Source organism: Silurus aristotelis, assembly GCF_946808225.1.
Source record: "Silurus aristotelis genome assembly, chromosome: 3".
NCBI classification, from domain to species: domain Eukaryota; kingdom Metazoa; phylum Chordata; class Actinopteri; order Siluriformes; family Siluridae; genus Silurus; species Silurus aristotelis.
The window spans coordinates 9,931,475-9,951,865 of NC_139576.1; the positions used below are offsets into that span (position 1 = coordinate 9,931,475).

General features: G+C 38.0%; 2 protein-coding genes across 3 annotated transcripts; one reads left to right on the top strand and one right to left on the bottom strand.

Moving 5' to 3' along the window:
- Positions 1 to 1,146: 1,146 nt before the first annotated feature.
- On the top strand, positions 1,147 to 9,791 carry rmp64 (ribonuclease MRP subunit p64). 2 transcript variants are annotated; one of them, XM_083537053.1, is made up of 9 exons: positions 1,147 to 1,292; positions 2,334 to 2,863; positions 3,509 to 3,597; positions 5,827 to 5,955; positions 6,332 to 6,409; positions 6,523 to 6,896; positions 7,021 to 7,076; positions 8,412 to 8,662; positions 8,750 to 9,791. In XM_083537053.1, the coding sequence occupies exons 3-9, from the start codon at positions 3,539 to 3,541 to the stop codon at positions 9,156 to 9,158; spliced, it is 1,356 nt and encodes a 451-aa protein (XP_083393179.1). In that variant the 5' UTR covers positions 1,147 to 1,292; positions 2,334 to 2,863; positions 3,509 to 3,538; the 3' UTR covers positions 9,159 to 9,791. The 2 variants fall into 2 exon arrangements, with proteins under 2 accessions (XP_083393179.1, XP_083393178.1); XM_083537052.1 differs by having other exon boundaries at positions 2,334 to 2,488.
- A 1,562-nt stretch (positions 9,792 to 11,353) lies between these two features.
- On the bottom strand, positions 11,354 to 15,925 carry slc10a2 (solute carrier family 10 member 2). Its single transcript, XM_083537124.1, has 6 exons — positions 14,795 to 15,925; positions 13,569 to 13,687; positions 13,269 to 13,357; positions 12,906 to 13,081; positions 12,560 to 12,717; positions 11,354 to 11,828 (listed from the first exon to the last, which is right to left on the bottom strand). The coding sequence occupies exons 1-6, from the start codon at positions 15,172 to 15,174 to the stop codon at positions 11,647 to 11,649; spliced, it is 1,104 nt and encodes a 367-aa protein (XP_083393250.1). The 5' UTR covers positions 15,175 to 15,925; the 3' UTR covers positions 11,354 to 11,646.
- Between the last annotated feature and the right edge of the window lie 4,466 nt (positions 15,926 to 20,391).

The following is a 20,391-nucleotide window of genomic DNA, read 5'->3' on the forward strand; positions in this document are numbered from 1 at the left end:
TTATCGCAACTTAATCACACCATTTATCTGTCCTAGATAGATAGATAGATAGATAGATAGATAGATAGATAGATAGATAGATAGATAGATAGATAGATAGATAGATAGATAGATAGAAAGAAAGAACTTTGTCATTGCATTGTACAGGTACACATCAACGAAATGCAGTTTGGCATCTACCAGAAATGCAAAATGAAGCAATCGTGCAAATAGTGCAGATAAATATGTAGCATATTTACAACATGTGATATATATGTAAGTATATGTACAGTGAATAAATATAAAGGCTATAGCAGTGCAACTGTTCTTTAAATGAATATTAAATTAAGTTATTAATACTCTAATCAACATGGGCAGAAACAAATATGGATGCTTTATGCAAATGTATGTTTATTATTAGTAAAACCAAACTCAACATAGAGCATGAAGATAAAATATTCTTGTAAATGTAAAGTAATTGTTATTTTAAATTACGTAAATTATCAGGACACCAAAAAGAACTTTTGCAATGTTTCCACACGGACAGCTTTAATTGCCGGATGTGTGCATTATGGCGGATTTTGGTGCTTATACTTTTTCTTTAGATCTGATTAAAGAAAGGACGTCGTGAATAAATGTGTTGTGTTGAAGGTTTTAATTTCGCCTCTTTTATATTTATTTATTTATATTTTTTATTCAAATGTGTGTGTGTAACCATCCCCAGCCACTCTTAGTGCCGGTCCCAAGCCCGGATAAATTGGGGAGGGTTGCGTTAGGAAGGGCATCCAGCGTAAAACATATGCCAAATCAAACGTGCGGAGGATCCGCTGGGCGACCCCTAACGGGAGAAGCCGAAAGAAACTTTATTCAAATGTGTGTGTGTGTGTGTGTGTGTGTGTGTGTGTGTGTGTGTGTGTGTGTGTGTGTGTGTGTGTGTATTTATTTATATATATATATAAATATATATATATATATATATATATATATATATATATATATATATATATATATATATATATATATATATATATATATATATATATATATATAGACCGGAACTGAAAGACTTTTACCGCACATATCCAGGTTGCCAGATCCCCCATTTATAACCCTTCGCCAAACATATATATATATATATGTTTGGCGAAGGGTTATAAATGGGGGATCTGGCAACCTGGATATGTGCGGTAAAAGTCTTTCAGTTCCGGTCTCATTTCGGTTGAACAACATGGCGACGGAACCGTGGAATAAAGTCAATATTCCGTATCCATGTGCTACTGCGACTTGTCGAATCAGTTTTGACACCAGGACAGGTATAATTTGTGTTGTTCAAGCTGATCTGTTTGTAGACGAAGTTTTATTTTGGCGTATTCGGTCTCTGTGGGTCTTACACATATGGGGTTGATCATTTACACGTGTGTGTGTGTGTGTGTGTGTGTGTGTGTGTGTGTGTGTGTTTTGAAAGTCAGTAGTAGTAAGACAGTACATGTGTGTGAATGAGAGGGAGGGCAGTGGAGTTATGCGGTTGCAGGGAGAAGAGGTGGAGAAGGTGGAGGAGCTCAGGTACCTGGGGTCAACAGTGCAAAGTAATGGAGAGTGTGTTAGAGAAGTGAAGAAAAGAGTGCAGGCAGGGTGGAGTGGGTGGAGAAGAGTGACAGGAGTGATTTGTGATAGTAGAGTATCTGCAAGAATGAAAGGGGAAGTTTATAGGACTGTGGTGAGACCTGAGATGTTGTATGAATTAGAGACAGTGGTATTGAGTAAAAGACAGAAGGTGGAGCTGGAGGTAGCAGAGCTGAAGATGTTGAGATTTTCATTGGGAGTGACGACGATGGACAGGATTAGAAATGAGTTTATTAGAGGGACAGCGCATGTAGGACATTTTGGAGACAAGGTGAGGGAGGCAAGATTGAGATGGTTTGGACATGTGCAGAGGAGGGACATGGGGTATATCAGTAGGAGAATGCTGAGGATGGAGCCACCAGGAAGGAGGAAAAGAGGAAAACCAAGGAGGAGGTTTATGGATGTGGTGAAGGAAGACATGCAGGTAGTTGGTGTGAAAGAGGCAGATGTAGAGGACCGAGGGGTATGGAGACGGATGATCCGCTGTGGTGACCCTTAATAGGAGAAGCCGAAAGAACAAGAAGTGTGTGTGATCGAGAGAGAGATCAGAATCAGAAATAGCTTTATAACCAAGTATGCTTACACACACAAGGAATTTGACTTGATTTCAGGACCCGCTAGTGCAGGAGAAATTAGACATAATGTGACAATAGTAAACCAGACAATTAAATAATGCAATATATACGTGATCATCATCCAGTTGACTTATTACCGTGTTGGTTAAATTGTAGCCTCTGTAACGGAGGCTGTGCAGGTGCAGTGTGAGAGTGTGCTGAAGCTCCTGGACAGCCACGTGTTGCACACAGAGATCAGAGTTCTTCGTGAGATTCTGTATGTCCTGAACAACAGCCTCAGACAACACAAACCCTTCCGGGCCATCAAACAGGTCTCCTTCCTTTATTTTCCAAATCCCACACACTCATCTGTATCCACTGTCTCCCACGTATTAGTGTTTTCCTTCCTTTTCTTGACCAACCTGATGAGATGACAGGTGAGCTTACAGGTTGATTGAAGCTTTGCAGAATAGAAAATATGTTCATAATTGACAACTGCATTTTTTCACTGTCCTGTTTAAGGGTTTTCACATTGCAGATGTATAATATGTAGATAGAATAATAACAGAATTTTACAATTTCATGTTCACCAATTAGAGTAGAAATACAGTGTGCTGTTCACTGGGTGGTTTTTTTTTTTCTTTCATGTTCTGCCATTGTCCCTGGTTCCTCCTTAACACTTCCTCCTGGAGTCTGTGATAGATGAGGTGAACACACACATCTGCCTGCTCTTCTTAATTAAATTCTCCAGGATCTACCCTTTTTTTTTTTTTTTTTTTTAATGCATCTTCTGCATCATTTTAAGATTTTCCGATTGCTGCTAAATGATTTTTATGTTCCATCTTTTCACACTAAGGACAGACAGATGAGGGACACTTTTACATCGTCTGTATTACAAAGAAGTGCAATTATTGACTCCCAAACAGGCAGCATGATGCAGTAAGAGGTTTTGAACAGGATGATTGGTGTAATTTTTTCTTTTTTGTTTTATGTGATGTGTAAATTTTTTCAAAGGGCAATAAATGAAAAAAGATAAAAAAAAAAAAAATGAAATAGCTCACAAATAAAAATAAAAAAACTGTGTGTATGTGTGTATTTTATATATACATATATATATATATATATATAACACATACATATTTTTATTTTTGAAAACAGTTTGTAGATTCTGTAAGGCAACTCGAAACTTGTGGCCTCACCCCCCTTTTTTCAGATTGTGTGTGGGGGAGTGAAGTGGGAAAGGAAACACTAAAACGTGCATGACGGGGTTCTTCGGTACCAGGGAGCATTTCAGACATTAGGTACTGTTTACGATTTAGAGGATGACATGTTTGCGTTTGTGTGCACTGCAGGTTGAGCAATGCATAAAGCGGCTGAAAGAAATGAAATTGCAGGGAGCCTTGCAAGATCTGCACGAGCTATGCCCAAACCAAGTTCAGAGGTAAAACAATTGTGGAAGACAAATGGCACGAGACAAAAAAAAATGGTTTTACAAATGGCTAATTTAGGTGTAGTACTAAAAAGATGGGTGTAAATGTCTCAGACTAAAGAAACGTTTCCTGTCCAGTTGTATCTGGTCTAAACCGTGAAATGTGAATTTTGTTTGCACTGTTACTAAATAAGTATTATGATTATGACTCTGTGCACTTACATTGACGGCATGTGGCAGACACGCTTATCTAGAGCGACTTACAATCATCTTATTCATACAACTGAGCAGCTATGGGGTTATGGGCTATGCTCAGGGGCCCAGAGGTGGCAGCTTGGTGTGATTGGGATTTGAACTTGCAACCTTTGGATCCAAAGTCCAATGTCTTAACCTCTAAGCTACCACTATTATATATTTAACTCTTATTTCTTCTTCTTCTTTCGGCTGCTCCCATTAGGGGTTGCCACAGCGGATCATCCGTCTCCATACCACCCTGTCCTCTACATCTGCCTCTATTTCAAATCAACTACCTGCATGTCTTCCCTCACCACATCCATAAACCTCCTCCTTGTCCTTCCTCTTTTGCTCCTACCTGGTGGCTCCATCCTTAGCATTCTCCTACTGATATACCCCATGTCCCTCCTCTGCACATGTCCAAACCATCTCAATCTCTCCTCCCTCACCTTGTCACCAAAACATCCTACATGGGCTGTCCCTCTTATAAACTCATTTCTAATCTTGTCCATCCTCGTCACTCCCAACGAAAACCTTAACATCTTCAGCTCTGCTACCTCCAGCCCCACCTCCTGTCTTTTACTCAATGCCACTGTCTCTAATCCATACAACATCGCAGGTCTCACCACAGTCCTATAAACTTTCCCTTTCATTCTTGCAGATACTCTACTATCACAAATCACTCCTGTCACTCTTCTCCACCCACTCCACCCTGCCTGCACTCTTTTCTTTACTTCTCTAACACAATCTCCATTACTTTGCACTGTTGACCCCAGGTACCTGAGCTCCTCCACCTTCTCCACCTCTTCTCCCTGCAACCGCACCACTCCACTGCCCTCCCTCTTATTCACACACATGTACTCTGTCTTACTCCTACTGACTTTCATTCCCCTTCTCTCCAGCGCGTACCTCCACCTCTCCAGACTCTTCTCAACCTGCTCACTACTCTCACCACAAATCACAATATCATCCGCAAACATCATAGTCCAGGGAGACTCCTGTCTGACCTCGTCCGTCAACCTGTTCATCACCACTGCAAACAGGAAAGGGCTCAGGGCTGATCCTTGATGCAGTCCAACCTTCACCCTAAACCAGTCTGTCCTTCCTACTGCACATTTTACTGCTGTCACACTGTCCTCATACATGTCCTGCACCACCTTCACATACTTCTCTGACACACCTGACTTCCTCATACAATACCACAACTCCTCTCTTGGCACTCTGTCGTACGCTTTCTCCAAATCCACAAATACACAATGCAACTCCTTCTGGCCTTCTTTTTACTTCTCCATCAACATCCTCAAAGCAAATAAGGCATCTGTGGTGCTCTTCCTCGGCATGAAACCATACTGTTGCTCACAGATGGTCACCTCTTCTCTTAGCCTGGCTTCCACTACTCTTTCCCATAACTTAATGCTGTGACTGATCAACTTAATTGCCCTGTAGTTACTGCAGGTCTGCACATCTCCCTTATGCTTGAAGATTGGTACCAGCACACTTCTTCTCCATTCCTCAGGCATTTACCCACCTTCCAGAATCTTGTTAAACAACATGGTTAAAAACTCCACTGCCATCTCTCCTGAACAACTACACGCTTCTACCAGTATGTCATCTGGTCCAACCGACTTTTCACTCTTCATCCTCTTAATCGCTGCTCTCACTTCCTCCTTACTAATCCTATCTACAACCTGCTTTACCATCTCCACATCATCCAACCTTTAAATATTTAACTCTTATTTAAAGCTATTAAATGTCAGAGTCTTTTCTAGGCTGATTTCTTTATTTTAAACCAATCTAGATTAATATCCATTCTGACATGATGGCCCTTGACATTGGGGGTTTAAGCCCCAATATCGGCAAGCTGCCACTTTTTGTATCACGTCTGACCCCCAGCTTCCTAATGGTATATGCGAAGAAAGAATTCCACTGTGCTGTTATGTATGTCCCTACGTAATCTTCCCCATGGTTTCCCTACAGATTATAAACATGATGTTTTCTCTGTTGCAGGACTGTGGGAGTTGATGTGGGACAATGTGAAGTCCCCAGTCAGCCCATGCTTGAATGGTTTTGTCTAAAACTGTTGGGAGGATCCAGTCTTCTCTGCCGTTCTATGGATCAGTGCACCAAAGCCTTCTTGTATCCAATGTGGCATGCAAACAGCTTCAATAACATGCAAGGAATATTACCATGCATCAATATAGATTTTTTTTTATTTATATAATGTTATTATGCATGAATTACAGTATTATGGGCAAAACTGTGTGGGCACCATTTTTGTATCAGGTCTCTTCATGCTGAATCAGGGTCTGACCTAATTAATGCTCTTGTGGAATGTCCAACAAGAACATATATGTGATATTTAGGTGTCAGCAAACCTGTGGTCATATAGTGTATGTCTAACATCCACTACAAGTGTTTGTGAAAGCGATGTAAAAGCTAATGATGTGATACTCCCGGATTTAGAATTGAGTCAGCTCTGTGGTATAAAATTACTTAACTCTTCCCCTGACAGATTGGTAAAGCAGCATCTTTATTTGTCCGAGTTCATTGTGCTGAACGTGGTGCTGACAAGCCTGCTCAGTCGACTCTGGTGAGTCTGGGGAGAGTCAACAAAAATGTTTGACTTATAACAAAGCAGCCTCCATTTTTTATATATATAAATATATATATTTATTTGTTGCTGTTTACATACATTGTGTACAGGGTCTTCTTTCAAGGCATCCTGAGAGCTCTGGTGCACGTGTATGATGTAATCAAGAATCTGCTCCGTGAGGTAGTGCAGTGTCGACCAATGCCCTTCCTCACTGACTTCATCCTGCCTGGAGACCTGACAGCATTTCTGGGCCCCCCTTACTTTGACCTGCTCAAAGAGATGAGTACAGATGTGCCCTTTGGGATCAAGAAAAGCACAAAACCCTCTCTCCTCAACAGGCTGTTTGAGGCAGGTAGTGAGGAACAGGTGGGAAAAGGTGAAGAGGAAGAAGAAAGGGAGGTGATTCAGATGCTAGTCACCGAGGAAGCAACATCTGATATAGATCTGGGGACGGCGATTTTGCGTCAAGGTCCAACTTGCTTGCGTAAGTCAGATTTCTTTGTGAACTCTCCTTATAGGTATTTATTTATTTAGATTTATATATGTATATATTAATATTACACGTGTGTGTGTGTGTGTTCTTTATTATTTCTTCTTTTTTTTTGTAGGACCATCCTCAAATTTAGACATAAAGGTGATGCTGCAGCCTCAAACTTCGAAACAGGTTATTGGATTTATTTGAATTTCTGAACTTAAATGTAGAGAATATACAATGGTGTGAAAGTGTTTGCCCCCTTCCTGATTTCTTGTTTATTTTGCATGTTTGTCACACTTTATTGTTTTAGATCTTCAAACTAATTTAAATATTGGTAAAAGATAACACAAGTGAACACGATAGGCAGTTTTTAAATGAAGGTTTTTATTATTGAGGGAAAACAAAATCCAAAACTACATGGCCCTGTGTGAAAAAGTGTTTGCCCCCTTGTTTAAACTGTGGTTTAGCTCACCTGAGTTAAATTTTTCCAGCCAAAACCAGGCCTGATTACTGCCACACCTGTTCGCAATCATGAAATCTATTAAATAGGTCCTGCCTGACAAAGTGAGGTAGATCAAGATCCCCAGAACTTTTGGGAAAAATACTCTGTGGACTGACGAGACAAAAGTTTAACATTTTGGAAGGTGTGTGTCCCATTACATCTGGCGTAAAAGTAACACTGCATTTCCCGAAAAAGACATCATACCAACAGTAAAATATGGTGGTGGTAGTTTGATGGTCTGGAGCTGTTTTGCTGCTTCAGGACCTGGAAGACTTGCTGTGATAAATGGAACCATGAATTCTGCTGTTTACCAAAAAATCCTGAAGGAGAATGTCCTGCCATCTGTTTTTGACCTCAAGCTGAAGCGAACTTGGGTTCTGATCCAAAACACACCAGCAAGTCCACCTCTGAATGGCTGAATAAAAACAAAATGAATACTTTGGAGTGGCCTAGTCAAAGTCCTGACCTGAATCCTATTCAGATGCTGTGGCATGACCTTAAAAAAGCAGTTCATGCTCGAAAACCCTCCAATGTGGCTCAATTACAACATTTCTGTATAGATGACTGGACCAAAATTCCTCCACAGCGCTGTAACAGACTCGTTGCAAGTTATCGCAAATGCTTGATTGCAGTTGTTGCTGCTAAGGGCGGCCCAACCAGTTATTAGGTTTAGGGGCAAACACATTTTCACACAGGGGGCAATGTAGTTTTGGATTTAGTTTTCACACCACTGTAAATGGGTTAAAATCCTTTTTGTTCTGGATCAGTTTCATGAATACCTATTCTATCAGATTTGTCCTTAAACTGTTGTACAAGACAAGTCCTTAACTCGAAGACATGCTCAGGAGCAAGTTTATTCCACATAAAACATTTGTTTTGGTGACAGAAGCTTCCAGTTGCACATAAATTTTAATCTATACTTTAAAGAATACACATTTTTCAATATATTCCTACTTGTACATAGCTTGAATTAGGTGTTGAGAAAGAAAGTTGATTTCTTGTTTGGATGTACCTCCTGTCAGTATACAGCTGAAGTGTTTATAAAGACAACGTCTCCTGGGCAACAGAGCTCTTTCAGCGCAGCTGTGCTCGATCGGAAGAGGATGTTCTTGAAGAAGCTGAGGACATCCTCCACCATTAGGGACATGGCTGCACATCTTGAAGAGATGATGGGCTGGTGTAGGAGGAATAAGCTGCATCAGGAACGCCGTTTTCTTGCCTTCACGCTCCTCGGGTGCAAGAGGATAAACACTTTGGTGTGTGATGGAATTAGGTAAATATGCCAAATTAGTTTTTTAACGTGGAAATTTATTGCATTATTGTTTGTAATTATTTTATTTTGTTTCATTTTCAAATCCAGTGTGCAGAAGAAACTGAGGAGGCTTGCAGTTAGAGTTAGTGTTCTACTTAAAGGAACCTCCTCGGTAAGACCTTCCCCTTTTCTTCAGAGGAGGACAAAACACTACTTCAGAACACGTTTTCCTACACTTATAAGACGCCATGGAAGCGTCAGGAACCGAGTTGGAAATGTCAAAGCCATGCGCCATGGCCAAATAGCCAAAGACCTTTTTAATGCAACTGCAAAATCATCGCACAAACGCAGAAAGTACATGAAAGTTTCACCTCTACATAAAGATGTGATATCAGGAAACAGTGATGTGTGCAGTCCAAAAGAAAGCAAAATGAAAGCGAAGGAGACGAGTCCAGTGAAATCGAGCCGTGTGCACAATGATGAAATTGATAATATTTTTGCATCCTTTGGCTTATAGTGTATAATGATGTAAGACAAAATCTTGCAGTATTGGTTTATTAATGCATTTGTTTATGTATTAAACCTGCTTTGGTTAAAAAAAATTATAATTCTGCAAACTTTGTGAATGAGTGATGGACCATGAGATGATATAAAATTATCTTTCTCTTGATACTTTTGGAAAGTGCTGAGAGTTTGATGTAAAGACCTTTTCAAATGAGGCTCAAGAATGGATACCCATGTCATTCCAGTTTGAGTGAAATGTTCTCTAAAACCCACTGTTTTATCTCGAACACTGTAGGAGATTATCGCTATAATGCTTTTGTGACCCTCGAATCCACCCATGTGGAGTGTCATCAAAAGAATGTTGAAGATTTATGGAACAATGCTGCAAGCTTAAAAGCAATCACTGCAGATGACACAATATAAAATAAAGTTTTGTCTAATTGTCAATGTCTTCATGGGGAGGTTACAGAATACCTTTCAGATAATGTCACAAATTGTTCATGAATAGTGTCTTGAAGGTTCATTCTGCTATATATCAACTGCAGTGAAAGTTCAGTCCTATATGACAAGCTCTGAAAGGCAGCTTTGATCTGCCAAAAGCATCTAAATAAAATATATTAAAGACTCAAAAGAGATGCAGTCCAAAGGAGAAAGTGTTGGCAAGTGGTTATTAGTAGTTTTAGTAGATTCCCTGGAAAACCTTTTAAGTCTTGTGTGATGCCCATGACTCCATTGCAATTTTATTGTCTATGGTGAGGATGCAGATATCAAGGATGAAAAACTAATTTATTTACACATTTTTAATAAAGCGAGAGCGAGATAGATATAAATTATACCAGCTAAAAATACAATACAATGAATTCAAGTCTAATCAGTTGTGTTCACATTCAAATAATCAGTCACTTACTATTACATATATTTAAAACTCGGGTATTGTTTTATAGCATTTTGTGTCAAGTTAACCAAATGTACAATATATAAAAACTATGAAGAATGTTTTAAAATAAGTCTGATTAGAAATAGCACATAAACCAAATTGTATTAAATTAAAACATCAGCTAGACTTTTAGCAAGTCATTTTACATATTCCCTCATACAGTTTAAAATAAAATGCTAAAAATGAATACTTATTTTTATATATATATATATATATATATATATATATATATATATATATATATATATATATATATATACACAGATACAGTACAGACCAAAAGTTTGGACACACCTTCTCATTCAAAGAGTTTTCTTTATTTTCATGACTATGAAAATTGTAGAGTCACACTGAAGGCATCAAGGGCTATTTGACCAAGAAGGAGAGTGATGGGGTGCTGCGCCAGATGACCTGGCCTCCACAGTCACCGGACCTGAACCCAATCGAGATGGTTTAGGGGTGAGCTGGACCGCAGAGTGAAGGCAAAAGGGCCAACAAGTGCCAAGCATCTCTCGGGGAACTCCTTCAAGACTGTTGGAAGACCATTTCAGGTGACTACCTCTTAAAGCTCATCAAGAGAATGCCAAGAGTGTGCAAAGCAGTAATCAAAGCAAAAGGTGGCTACTTTAAAGAACCTAGAATATGACATTTTTCAGTTGTTTCACACTTTTTTGTTATGTATATAATTCCATATATAATTTCACGTGTTAATTCATAGTTTTGATGCCTTCAGTGTAAATCTACAATTTTCATAGTCATGAAAATAAAGAAAACTCTTTGAATGAGAAGGTGTGTCCAAACTTTTGGTCTGTACTGTGTGTGTATGTGTATATATATATATATATATATATATATATATATATATATATATATATATATATATATATATATCCAAAAGAAATGTGAAATATTTCATGTGATGAAAAGGTGATGTGGTTAAAGTTCATGAAACTTTGCTTCCAGTCTTCCAATATGTTTAGAAATTCTCAAAAAAATCCAATTTTCACACCAAATAATTAAAAGGAGGCCACATGTTAAATAGTAATGTGTATAATTTCACCCACATTATATTGTTTGTGGAAACAATATATTTTTATTTAAACAAATAATAGTTTCTATATATTATATGATCATATACAGTATATATATGTGTGTGTATGTGTGTATATATATATATATATATACACATAAATATATATATATATATATATATATATATATTTATGTGTGTGTGTGTGTATGTATATATTTGTTTATTTGTTTATTTTGCGATCAGCTGGAACTGATCAGTCTATGAAAGAGTGTATCCTGAGCAACGAGGCTGTGTGATTCAGCACATTACTCATAAAGCAAATGCTGGAAGAGAGCTCTTTTGTACTGATTCCATTGATACACTCAGGTTTTCATGCCACATGCAATCAAACGACTGATACTTTGTCCAGAGTCTTAAGAACAGAATAAATAACATGTCCTAAACAGCACACTCATTTCACCACCCAGGGAAAAAATGGTGCTTGCAGTTAATACCCTTCTGCCTGCAGAAGGCAGTTCATATGGACACAGCTCACAGATGAGTGATTGCTCCCTTTCCTTCAGTGTTCCCGTTCTCATCACTCTGAAATCCTCCATTCTCCAAAGCATACTCCGGCTTTTCTTTACAAGAGGCAAGGTCCGGAGCTCCGTCGTCTCCCTCACAGTCTTCCTCAGACACAACTCCCTTCCAGTATCTCTTGTATAGCTGGTAACCTGAAACAAGAGACTTGTGTCACAAATTTGGCAAGTTGAACAAAAAAGATATATTTGCATTTCTCAGTAAGAATAAAGAATAGACAGAGAGAGGAAACTAGAGAACCCATGAAGAATCAGAATCATCTTTATTGCAAAGTATCATAGGTTGCATGTACAAAAATCTTTTTTTTAAGTGTGCTGGTGCTGAAAATCTATAAAAACATTAAAAAAAAATTGTAAAACTAGTAACATAAAGTAATAAAATAATAAATAAAGATATGTTATAAATTATGTATTATATTATAAAGAATTTAGCTGTACAGTCAAAGGTGCAAGGTATGTAAAATGAGGCAATGTAATGATCATTTATAAACCTTTATGGTTTATGAAGCCTCCATAAAGACATAGAAACTCCATACAGACAGTAACCCAATCGCAGCAGAAAAATAGGGACCATGAGTCAGCAAGTTTAGCCACAGGGGGATGTAGCTCCGAGCAAGAGCACGTGCTTTGCATGTATACGGTCTAGGGTTCAATCCCCAGCATCTCCAAAGTGGTTTTTAGTGTAAAAACCGTAATAGCAGTACAAAATATTTTTTATTTGTGCTCAACATGTCATTAAGGCATATTTGATCTGATCTAAATATCAACATTGAAAAAAAAAAGTAACATGATCACACTTCTATCTTTAGCCCATCTGTGTGATCCAATTTCTATTTTATCCTTTTAAATAGGTTGTAATAACTTACTTCCAATTGCCAGAATTGCCACGACAAGCTGGAAGATGCTGTAGATCAAAGGGAAGGAGAACATGACCTCCAGCTCATCAGGAGCAAAGGACAGCTGAACAATTGTGCTGCACAGCTGTGAGTTCTGAAATCCTGTCTCCAGCGCAATAGTACGACACCTGTAACCGACACGCATGACGAATATTTATGAAACAAACATTTTTGACCCATGAGAAATTCATCATATATTTCCTTTTCTATAAAAATGCATATTAAACACTCTTTTAATACTTGCTATATTTTATAGTGGTTCACAAAAGAAGCTCTAAACAATGAATCAAAGAAATATAAGGATTCTGTGTAATACCTGTGCCAGGGCTGCCCCACAAATCGAGCCAGCAGAAAGCCCAAGCCAAAGCCAACTAGTGGGTAGATTGCGCCAATTATCCACAGAGAAGGAGAAATGACCCAGGAAGACTGGTACAGTACACCACCCACCACAGCAATGATGATGATAAGAAGGATGCCCACAACAGAGCCAAACTACATAAAAAAAAATAATAATAATAATTTTATATATATATATATATATATATATATATATATATATATATATATATATATATATATATATATATATATATATATATATATAATCCCAAAAAATACATATAGCAGCTTTCAAGAAATGAGTATGTACAATGTGGAAAGAAATTACTGCAATATTCACCTTCAGGATCCTCTTGGCCACCTTTGGCCAGCGATGTTTCACATAGATTCCCAAAGTGACCGGCACGAGCAGACACACTAGTGTAATGCCTTGAATGAAACATTAACATGAACTCCATTTACCATCTTGTATGTGAAGACTTCTACATAGGTTAAGCAATCAGATTGATATATAATTATATGAGAAATATCACAAATAAGCGGTGATGCAGTGGTTTATACAAAACATTGTATAATGAAATCCAGTTCCTTTTAATGTTTGGAGTTAAATAATTACAAATAAAAATAACATCTGTCTCACCTATGCTGTCGTAAGGAATCTGGATGGTATCAGATGAGATCCAGGCTGAGGTGTAGATGAGCAGACAAAGGGGCATCATCCCAAGCGCCAGGATGGATGAACATGTTGTCATGCTGATACTGGAGGTGGGATAACAAAATTACACACTAATTTTGGGACTTGAAGATAGATATTTTTTACACATTTGTGACAGTTACAGTAAGTATAATGTCTGTATACTGTGTGATAGATGTGGCACATGATTATGTGGATTTTAATAAATACACAATATGGCAAAATATTTGGAAACAAAGACTTTTTAAAGAATTAGTAAGATCAGATGTTGGGTGAGGAGGTCTGGGGTGAACTCTGTGTTCCAAAGGTGTTCAGCGGGATTACATTTAGGGTGCTGTCCAGGACACTGGGATTCTTCTACTCCAAATTTGACAAAATTTGCTAAATCATATACTCATAGAGCTTGCATTGTTCAAGTAAGACTTTGTCATATGTCATTGTCATACTTCAACATGTTTAGGCTTCTTACTTTGAAAATGCTAATGCTACAGCATACAAATACATTCCAGACAATTGCGTGCTTCCAATTTTTCCAGTTGTTGCAAAAATATAGGGAAGAACCACATGTAAATATTATGGCCAAGTGTATAAAAAAAACCGTGGCCATGCATTGAAATATATCACAGTCGAATTTAGAGCTCTGATTTGGCTGAAAGTGTTGATTAATCTTCTGTCTCTGACAGCAGAACTGGTTTTAGGGCAAACTTGCATGCATATAATGTTCTTGGTCTAATACTGTAATATTTCATATAATAAAATCTTTAATGGTTTTAATGCTTTTCCTGTGAGGAAAATGTTTTTAACTAGAGTAAAGTTCGGTTTCAGCACATTGTAAGAGTCATTGGCAAAATTATAACCTTATTTTGATATGGCATGTGAGAGCTTTGTGAAGTTATTTATCTTATTGAATTAAAGAAAGATATATATTGGATATACAGTATCAATAGAATAAAAAAAATAGCAATCTGTTATTGTTGGCAAAATTCTGCTTCGTGCCAGTCCATATAACACCACCCAGTCATTGTTTAATTTTCTAACAGATATATTATTTAGGTAGTTTAGAGGTAGAAGATAAGCCAATTTAATATCTGTGATGACAATAGTAATAACAAATAATTGGCTTTGTATGCTGTTGTTGTAAATAATAACAGAAATAGTAATGCCTGCCTTACCTGAGATCCATGTCTCCATCCAGCCAATAGGTGATAATATTAGAGTTGGTGCCTCCAGGACAACAGCCCATGATTAAGATGACCACGGCCTGTATGGGAAGAACCTGGAAGGCTAGCGAGAAGGCGAATGCTGTGAAGGGCATGATACCAAACTGGCAAAGAAAGCCAATGAAGATACCCCATGGTCGGCGTATATGCCCCCAGAGTTTGTGCAATTCCACCGTGCATCCCATGGCAAACATGACCATAGCCAGCATGACAGTGAGCACGGTGCTGAGGACAGTGCTGAGAATCATATTAAAGTTACTCTCTGGCACCAGGCATGATGTACCAAAGCACACGGTAGCGTTGGCATTGCAGATCGCTAGAGACGCGGACATGATGAATCCAGTCTTAGTAGTGCCAAGTAAATTAAAAAAGTTTTATTTTTAAATGCAAGCAAAGCAAAATGATTTCTTAAATTTTGTAGATTCCAAAAAGCGACGGGTTTAGAAGCAGAAGCGAGAGACGATTTTGGAATGGGTCCTGCTGATCTTTGGCTTTTTTTTTCTTGTTCTCCTTCAAACACTTCCTCCTCCCTGCTGCCTAACACAAGAGTGACACACTCTTTGCAGTCTTGGTGCTCTTTAAAACATGTCCAGAACAATTAAAAATGGGCAAAGCAATGAAAAATTTACTCCTGCCAAATGCTTTTATGGGGTCATTGTCCAAATACACTTATAAAAGAATGCACATATAAAAGTGGGAAGAAAATGTAATTGTTTAACTTTAGTGACAATAAATGCACCACCTTGTTCTTTTATAACGTTATTGCATGTACATTTTATTGTGCCTTTCAAAGGAACCACCACTACCATCATTCGCATCATCACTACCATCATCTCTACTCTCCTTTGAAAGATCGTGGCTGCTTTGAGACACATGAGATGTGCGTCAGAGTGGAATGATGACAGTAAAAGAAAAGAACATATGTTGTAAAACTCATATAAGAGGTTGTATTACAGATAGGAGAATGAGGATTACTTGAAATACCTCTCGGACATTAACGCACACAAACTTTAACTAAAGTTAAAGTTTACAAATTTTAACTGAACAACAGAAATTGAGCTTAACATGGACTCAAAGTTCAACCGTGGATTTTTTGTCTATTAACTACATTAAGAGAAAATATTGTCTGAAAAAGTTATTATAACAAACATAATAATGTATACCTTAATAATATTAATAATAATTATAAAAGTTAAAAAATAAAAAACTGCTGCATATTAAATACAATTATTTATTTTAATTATTTATTTTTACACGTTGCTGACATCACTTTTTTTTTATAATTTCAAACAATGGAGCTTATCGTTAACACAGCTCTCATCTCCAACCCAAGATCTGTATAAACAAATAATTGAAACATTTTATTGAGGGAAACTGTTCCAACAGACACATTAATAGGTACACACACATATCTTTAAAGAATAGCCTATTTTTGGCATGCAAAGAAAGTTGTGGTTAAAAAGTAACAATGGATTTGGTTGCACTCAATGCCCAGATGTTCTTGCAATAGATACAGATTCAGATAAGAGAAAGAAGTAGAAGTTCATACTTTTAGAAACACACAACCTGCAATTCTACACTATATATATATATATATATATATATATATATATATATATATATATATATATATATATATATATATATATATATATATATATATATATAAAATAGATAATATAATATCAAATATTTATTATATTTATATATATATATATATATATATATATATATATATATATATATATATATATATATATATATATATATATAGTGTAGAATTGCTGGTTGTGTGTTTCTAAAAGTATGAACTTGTGTGTGTGTGTGTGTGTGTGTGTGTGTGTGTGTGTGTGTGTGTGTGTGTGTGTGTGTGTGTGTGTGTGTGTGTGTGTGTGTTTATCGTTGGGATTTGGTTATCTTGCTATGGCTGGGCCATTCCCATATTTATATATACATATGTTTAAAGTGCAGGAATATAAAGTGACCATTCACATTTTGTCCACTTATTAAAGATACATTTGACACATGTCATGAATGGTACATTCACTGCCTTCAATATTCTTTTATATCTCTTCCCTGATTAGTACCTTTCAATCATTAAACGCTACAGTTTCGTTGGCAACTCTTTGTGGCCCATGGCTCTTAGTAGAATGTAACCTGAAGCATTAAAGCAAATACTATAGCAACAGTTCACTTTTATCTAGTTTTAATTAGAATCACTTTAACTAATGGCAGGTGTATGCATAGGCATAATTTTGAATATGAATGGTTTGCTCTGAAATGGACTATAAAAGAGTGTGCAGATGTATGCAATTAGGGTGGTGAAGGTTTTTTGTTTTTTTTTGTAATAAAGAAATTGTCCGTTTACGTTAATAATGTAAGAGGTGTGTCATTTAGGTTGTTATTTTTGTTTTCATATATATATATATATAAACACACACACACAGAGTGAGGAAAATAAGTATTTGAACACGCAGCTATTTTGCAAGTTCTCCCACTTAGAAATCATGGAGGGGTCTGAAATTGTCATCATAGGTGCATGTCCACTGTGAGAGACATAATCTAAAAAAAAGAATCCAGAAATCACAATATATGATTTTTAAACTATTTATTTGTATGATACAGCTGCAAATAAGTATTTGAACACCTGTCTATCAGCTAGAATTCTGACCCTCAAAGACCTGTTAGTCTGCCTTTAAAATGTGCACCTCCACTACATTTATTATCCTAAATTAGATGCACCTGTTTGAGGTCGTTAGCTGCATAAAGACACCTGTCCACCCCATACAATCAGTAAGAATCCAACTTCTAACATGGCCAAAACCAAAGAGCTGTCCAAAGACACTAGAGACAAAATTGTACACCTCCACAAGGCTGGAAAGGGCTACGGGGAAATTGCCAAGCAGCTTGGTGAAAAAAGGTCCACTGTTGGAGCGATCATTAGAAAATGGAAGAAGCTAAACATGACTGTCAATCTCCCTCAGACTGGGGCTCCATGCAAGATCTCACCTCGTGGGGTCTCAATGATCCTAAGGAAGGTGAGAAATCAGCCCAGAACTACACGGGAGGAGCTGGTCAATGACCTGAAAAGAGCTGGGACGACCGTTTCCAAGGTTACTGTTGGTAATACAATAAGACGTCATGGTTTGAAATCATGCATGGCACGGAACGTTCCCCTGCTTAAACCAGCACATGTCCAGGCACATCTTAAGTTTGCCAATGACCATTTGGATGATCCAGAGGAGTCATGGGGGAAAGTCATGTGGTCAGATGAGACCAAAATAGAACTTTTGGGTCATAATTCCACTAAACGTGTTTGGAGGAAGAAGAATGATGAGCACCATCCCTACTGTGAAGCATGGGGGTGGTAGCATCATGCTTTGGGGGTGTTTTTCTGCACATGGGACAACCTCCTTCCCTCAGTTAGAGCATTGAAGATGGGTCGAGGCTGGGTCTTCCAACATGACAATGACCCGAAGCACACAGCCAGGATAACCAAGGAGTGGCTCTGTAAGAAGCATATCAAGGTTCTGGTGTGGCCTAGCCAGTCTCCAGACCAAAACCCAATAGAGAATCTTTGGAGGGAGCTCAAACTCCGTGTTTCTCAGCGACAGGCCAGAAACCTGACTGATCTAGAGAAGATCTGTGTGGTGGAGTGGGCCAAAATCTCTCCTGCAGTGTGTGCAAACCTGGTGAAAAACTACAGGAAACGTTTGACCTCTGTAATTGTAAACAAAGGCTACTGTACCAAATATTAACATTGACTTTCTCAGGTGTCCAAATACTTATTTGCAGCTGTATCATACAAATAAATAGTTAAAAAATCATACATTGTGATTTCTGGATTTTTTTTTTTTAGATTATGTCTCTCACAGTGGACATGCACCTACGATGACAATTTCAGACCCCTCCATGATTTCTAAGTGGGAGAACTTGCAAAATAGCAGGGTGTTCAAATACTTATTTTCCTCACTGTATATATATATATATATATATATATATATATATATATATATATATATATATATATATATATATAGCACAGGACTGTGCTTTGGAAGCACAGTCCTGAGATTCACATGGTTGAAATTTCCGGCGATAATAAACAGTCCGTCGGGGTGAACATTCTGCAGGTCGCTAATAGCACCATAGAGTTCACGCAGTGCCTCCTTAGCATTAGCACTGGGAGGAATGTACACTCCGACGATGTAAACAGTTGTGTGTATATTCACTGCATTTGGAAAGTATTAAGACCCTTTTTTCTCAATTTTGTTTAGTTAAAGCCTGAAATTACACTCTTTCAAACTGATTTTATTTCTCAGAAAACAGAATTTTGGAAATATCTGGGGGGTTTTTTTTTTTCATTATTAAAAACACTGAAATATCACATGTACATGTTTCCAAACTTTTTTCTCAGTACTTAGTCAAATAACTTTTGGCATCATTCACAGTTCCAAGTGTTTTTGGGTAAGACGCAAAAAGCTTTGCACACCTGGATTGTTGGACTTTCTTCCATTATTCATGGAAAATCCTCTCAAGCTCGATCAGGTTAATGGACAGCCATTTTCAGGTCTCTTCAGAAATGTTTAATAGGTCTAAAACAGAGCTCTGGCTGAGCCAGTCTAGGACATTCACCGAGCTATCCCTAAGCCACTCCTGTGTTGTCTTGGCTGTATGTTTAGGGTTGTTGTCATGTGGAAAGGTGAACCTTTGGCCCAGACTGATGTCCTGAGTATATCTCTGTACTTTGTTCAATTCAGTTTTCCCTTAACCCTGACAAGTTGCCCAGTCCCTGCTGCAGAAAAATACCCCGACAGCATGATGCTGCCACCGTCATCCTTTACTTTTGGGATGGTTTTGTTGCAGGTGATTAACAGTGCCTGATTTTCTCCAGACAAACTTTAGGAATGAGACCAGAGAATCTTGTTCCTCACAGTCTGTCAGGTGCCTGTTGGCAAACTCCAAGCAGGCTTTCATGGGTTTTGCACTGAGGAGAGATTTCTGTCTAGCCATTCTGCCACCCCTCTTCTCTCTCTCTCTCTCTCTCTCTCTCTCTCTCTCTCTCTCTCTTTAGAGATAAACATGCTCCCAAGGTTCCAGTGACCAATGTTCGTGCCTCTCTTCCCTCGGTAGATCTTCCCACTTCGTCCAGGCCTGCCTCCGGATAGTGTTATCTTCATTTGGAGGCCACTCTGTGCAGCTGGGGATGGTTTCTCATAAGCGCCTTGGGTGGTTCCATGAAATTCCTGAGTAAGAACGGGAGCTTTGAGGATGGATTTGGACTGTAGTTAATGTCAACAGTCTGCTACATTGACTCAGGACTATAGTTTGCTGCTGATCACCATCACTGAACCCCGCAACATCGTATATCTGCAATAAATGGACATTCGGTGCAACCCAGATGAGGATGGGTTCCCTCTTGAGTCTGGTTCCCCTCAAGGTTTCTTCCTTTGCCATCTCTGGTAGTTTTTCCTTGCCACAGTTGCCACCGTCTTGCTCATCAGGGACAAACTTACTTATAAATAACATATTCATTTTTTTCCACCACA

Coding starts and splice junctions, on each gene's coding strand:
- rmp64 (XM_083537052.1), top strand. CDS start 1,160: ATGTGCGGTAAAAGTCTTTCAGTTCCGGTCTCATTTCGGTTGAACAAC. Junction 3,598..5,826: donor TGCCCAAACCAAGTTCAGAG/GTAAAACAATTG, acceptor TCTCTGTTGCAG/GACTGTGGGAGTTGATGTGG. Junction 6,897..7,020: donor TCAAGGTCCAACTTGCTTGC/GTAAGTCAGATT, acceptor TTTTTTTTGTAG/GACCATCCTCAAATTTAGAC.
- slc10a2 (XM_083537124.1), bottom strand. CDS start 15,174: ATGTCCGCGTCTCTAGCGATCTGCAATGCCAACGCTACCGTGTGCTTT. Junction 13,358..13,568: donor GATTCCTTACGACAGCATAG/GTGAGACAGATG, acceptor GTTTCATTCAAG/GCATTACACTAGTGTGTCTG. Junction 13,082..13,268: donor TGGCCAAGAGGATCCTGAAG/GTGAATATTGCA, acceptor TTTTTTATGTAG/TTTGGCTCTGTTGTGGGCAT.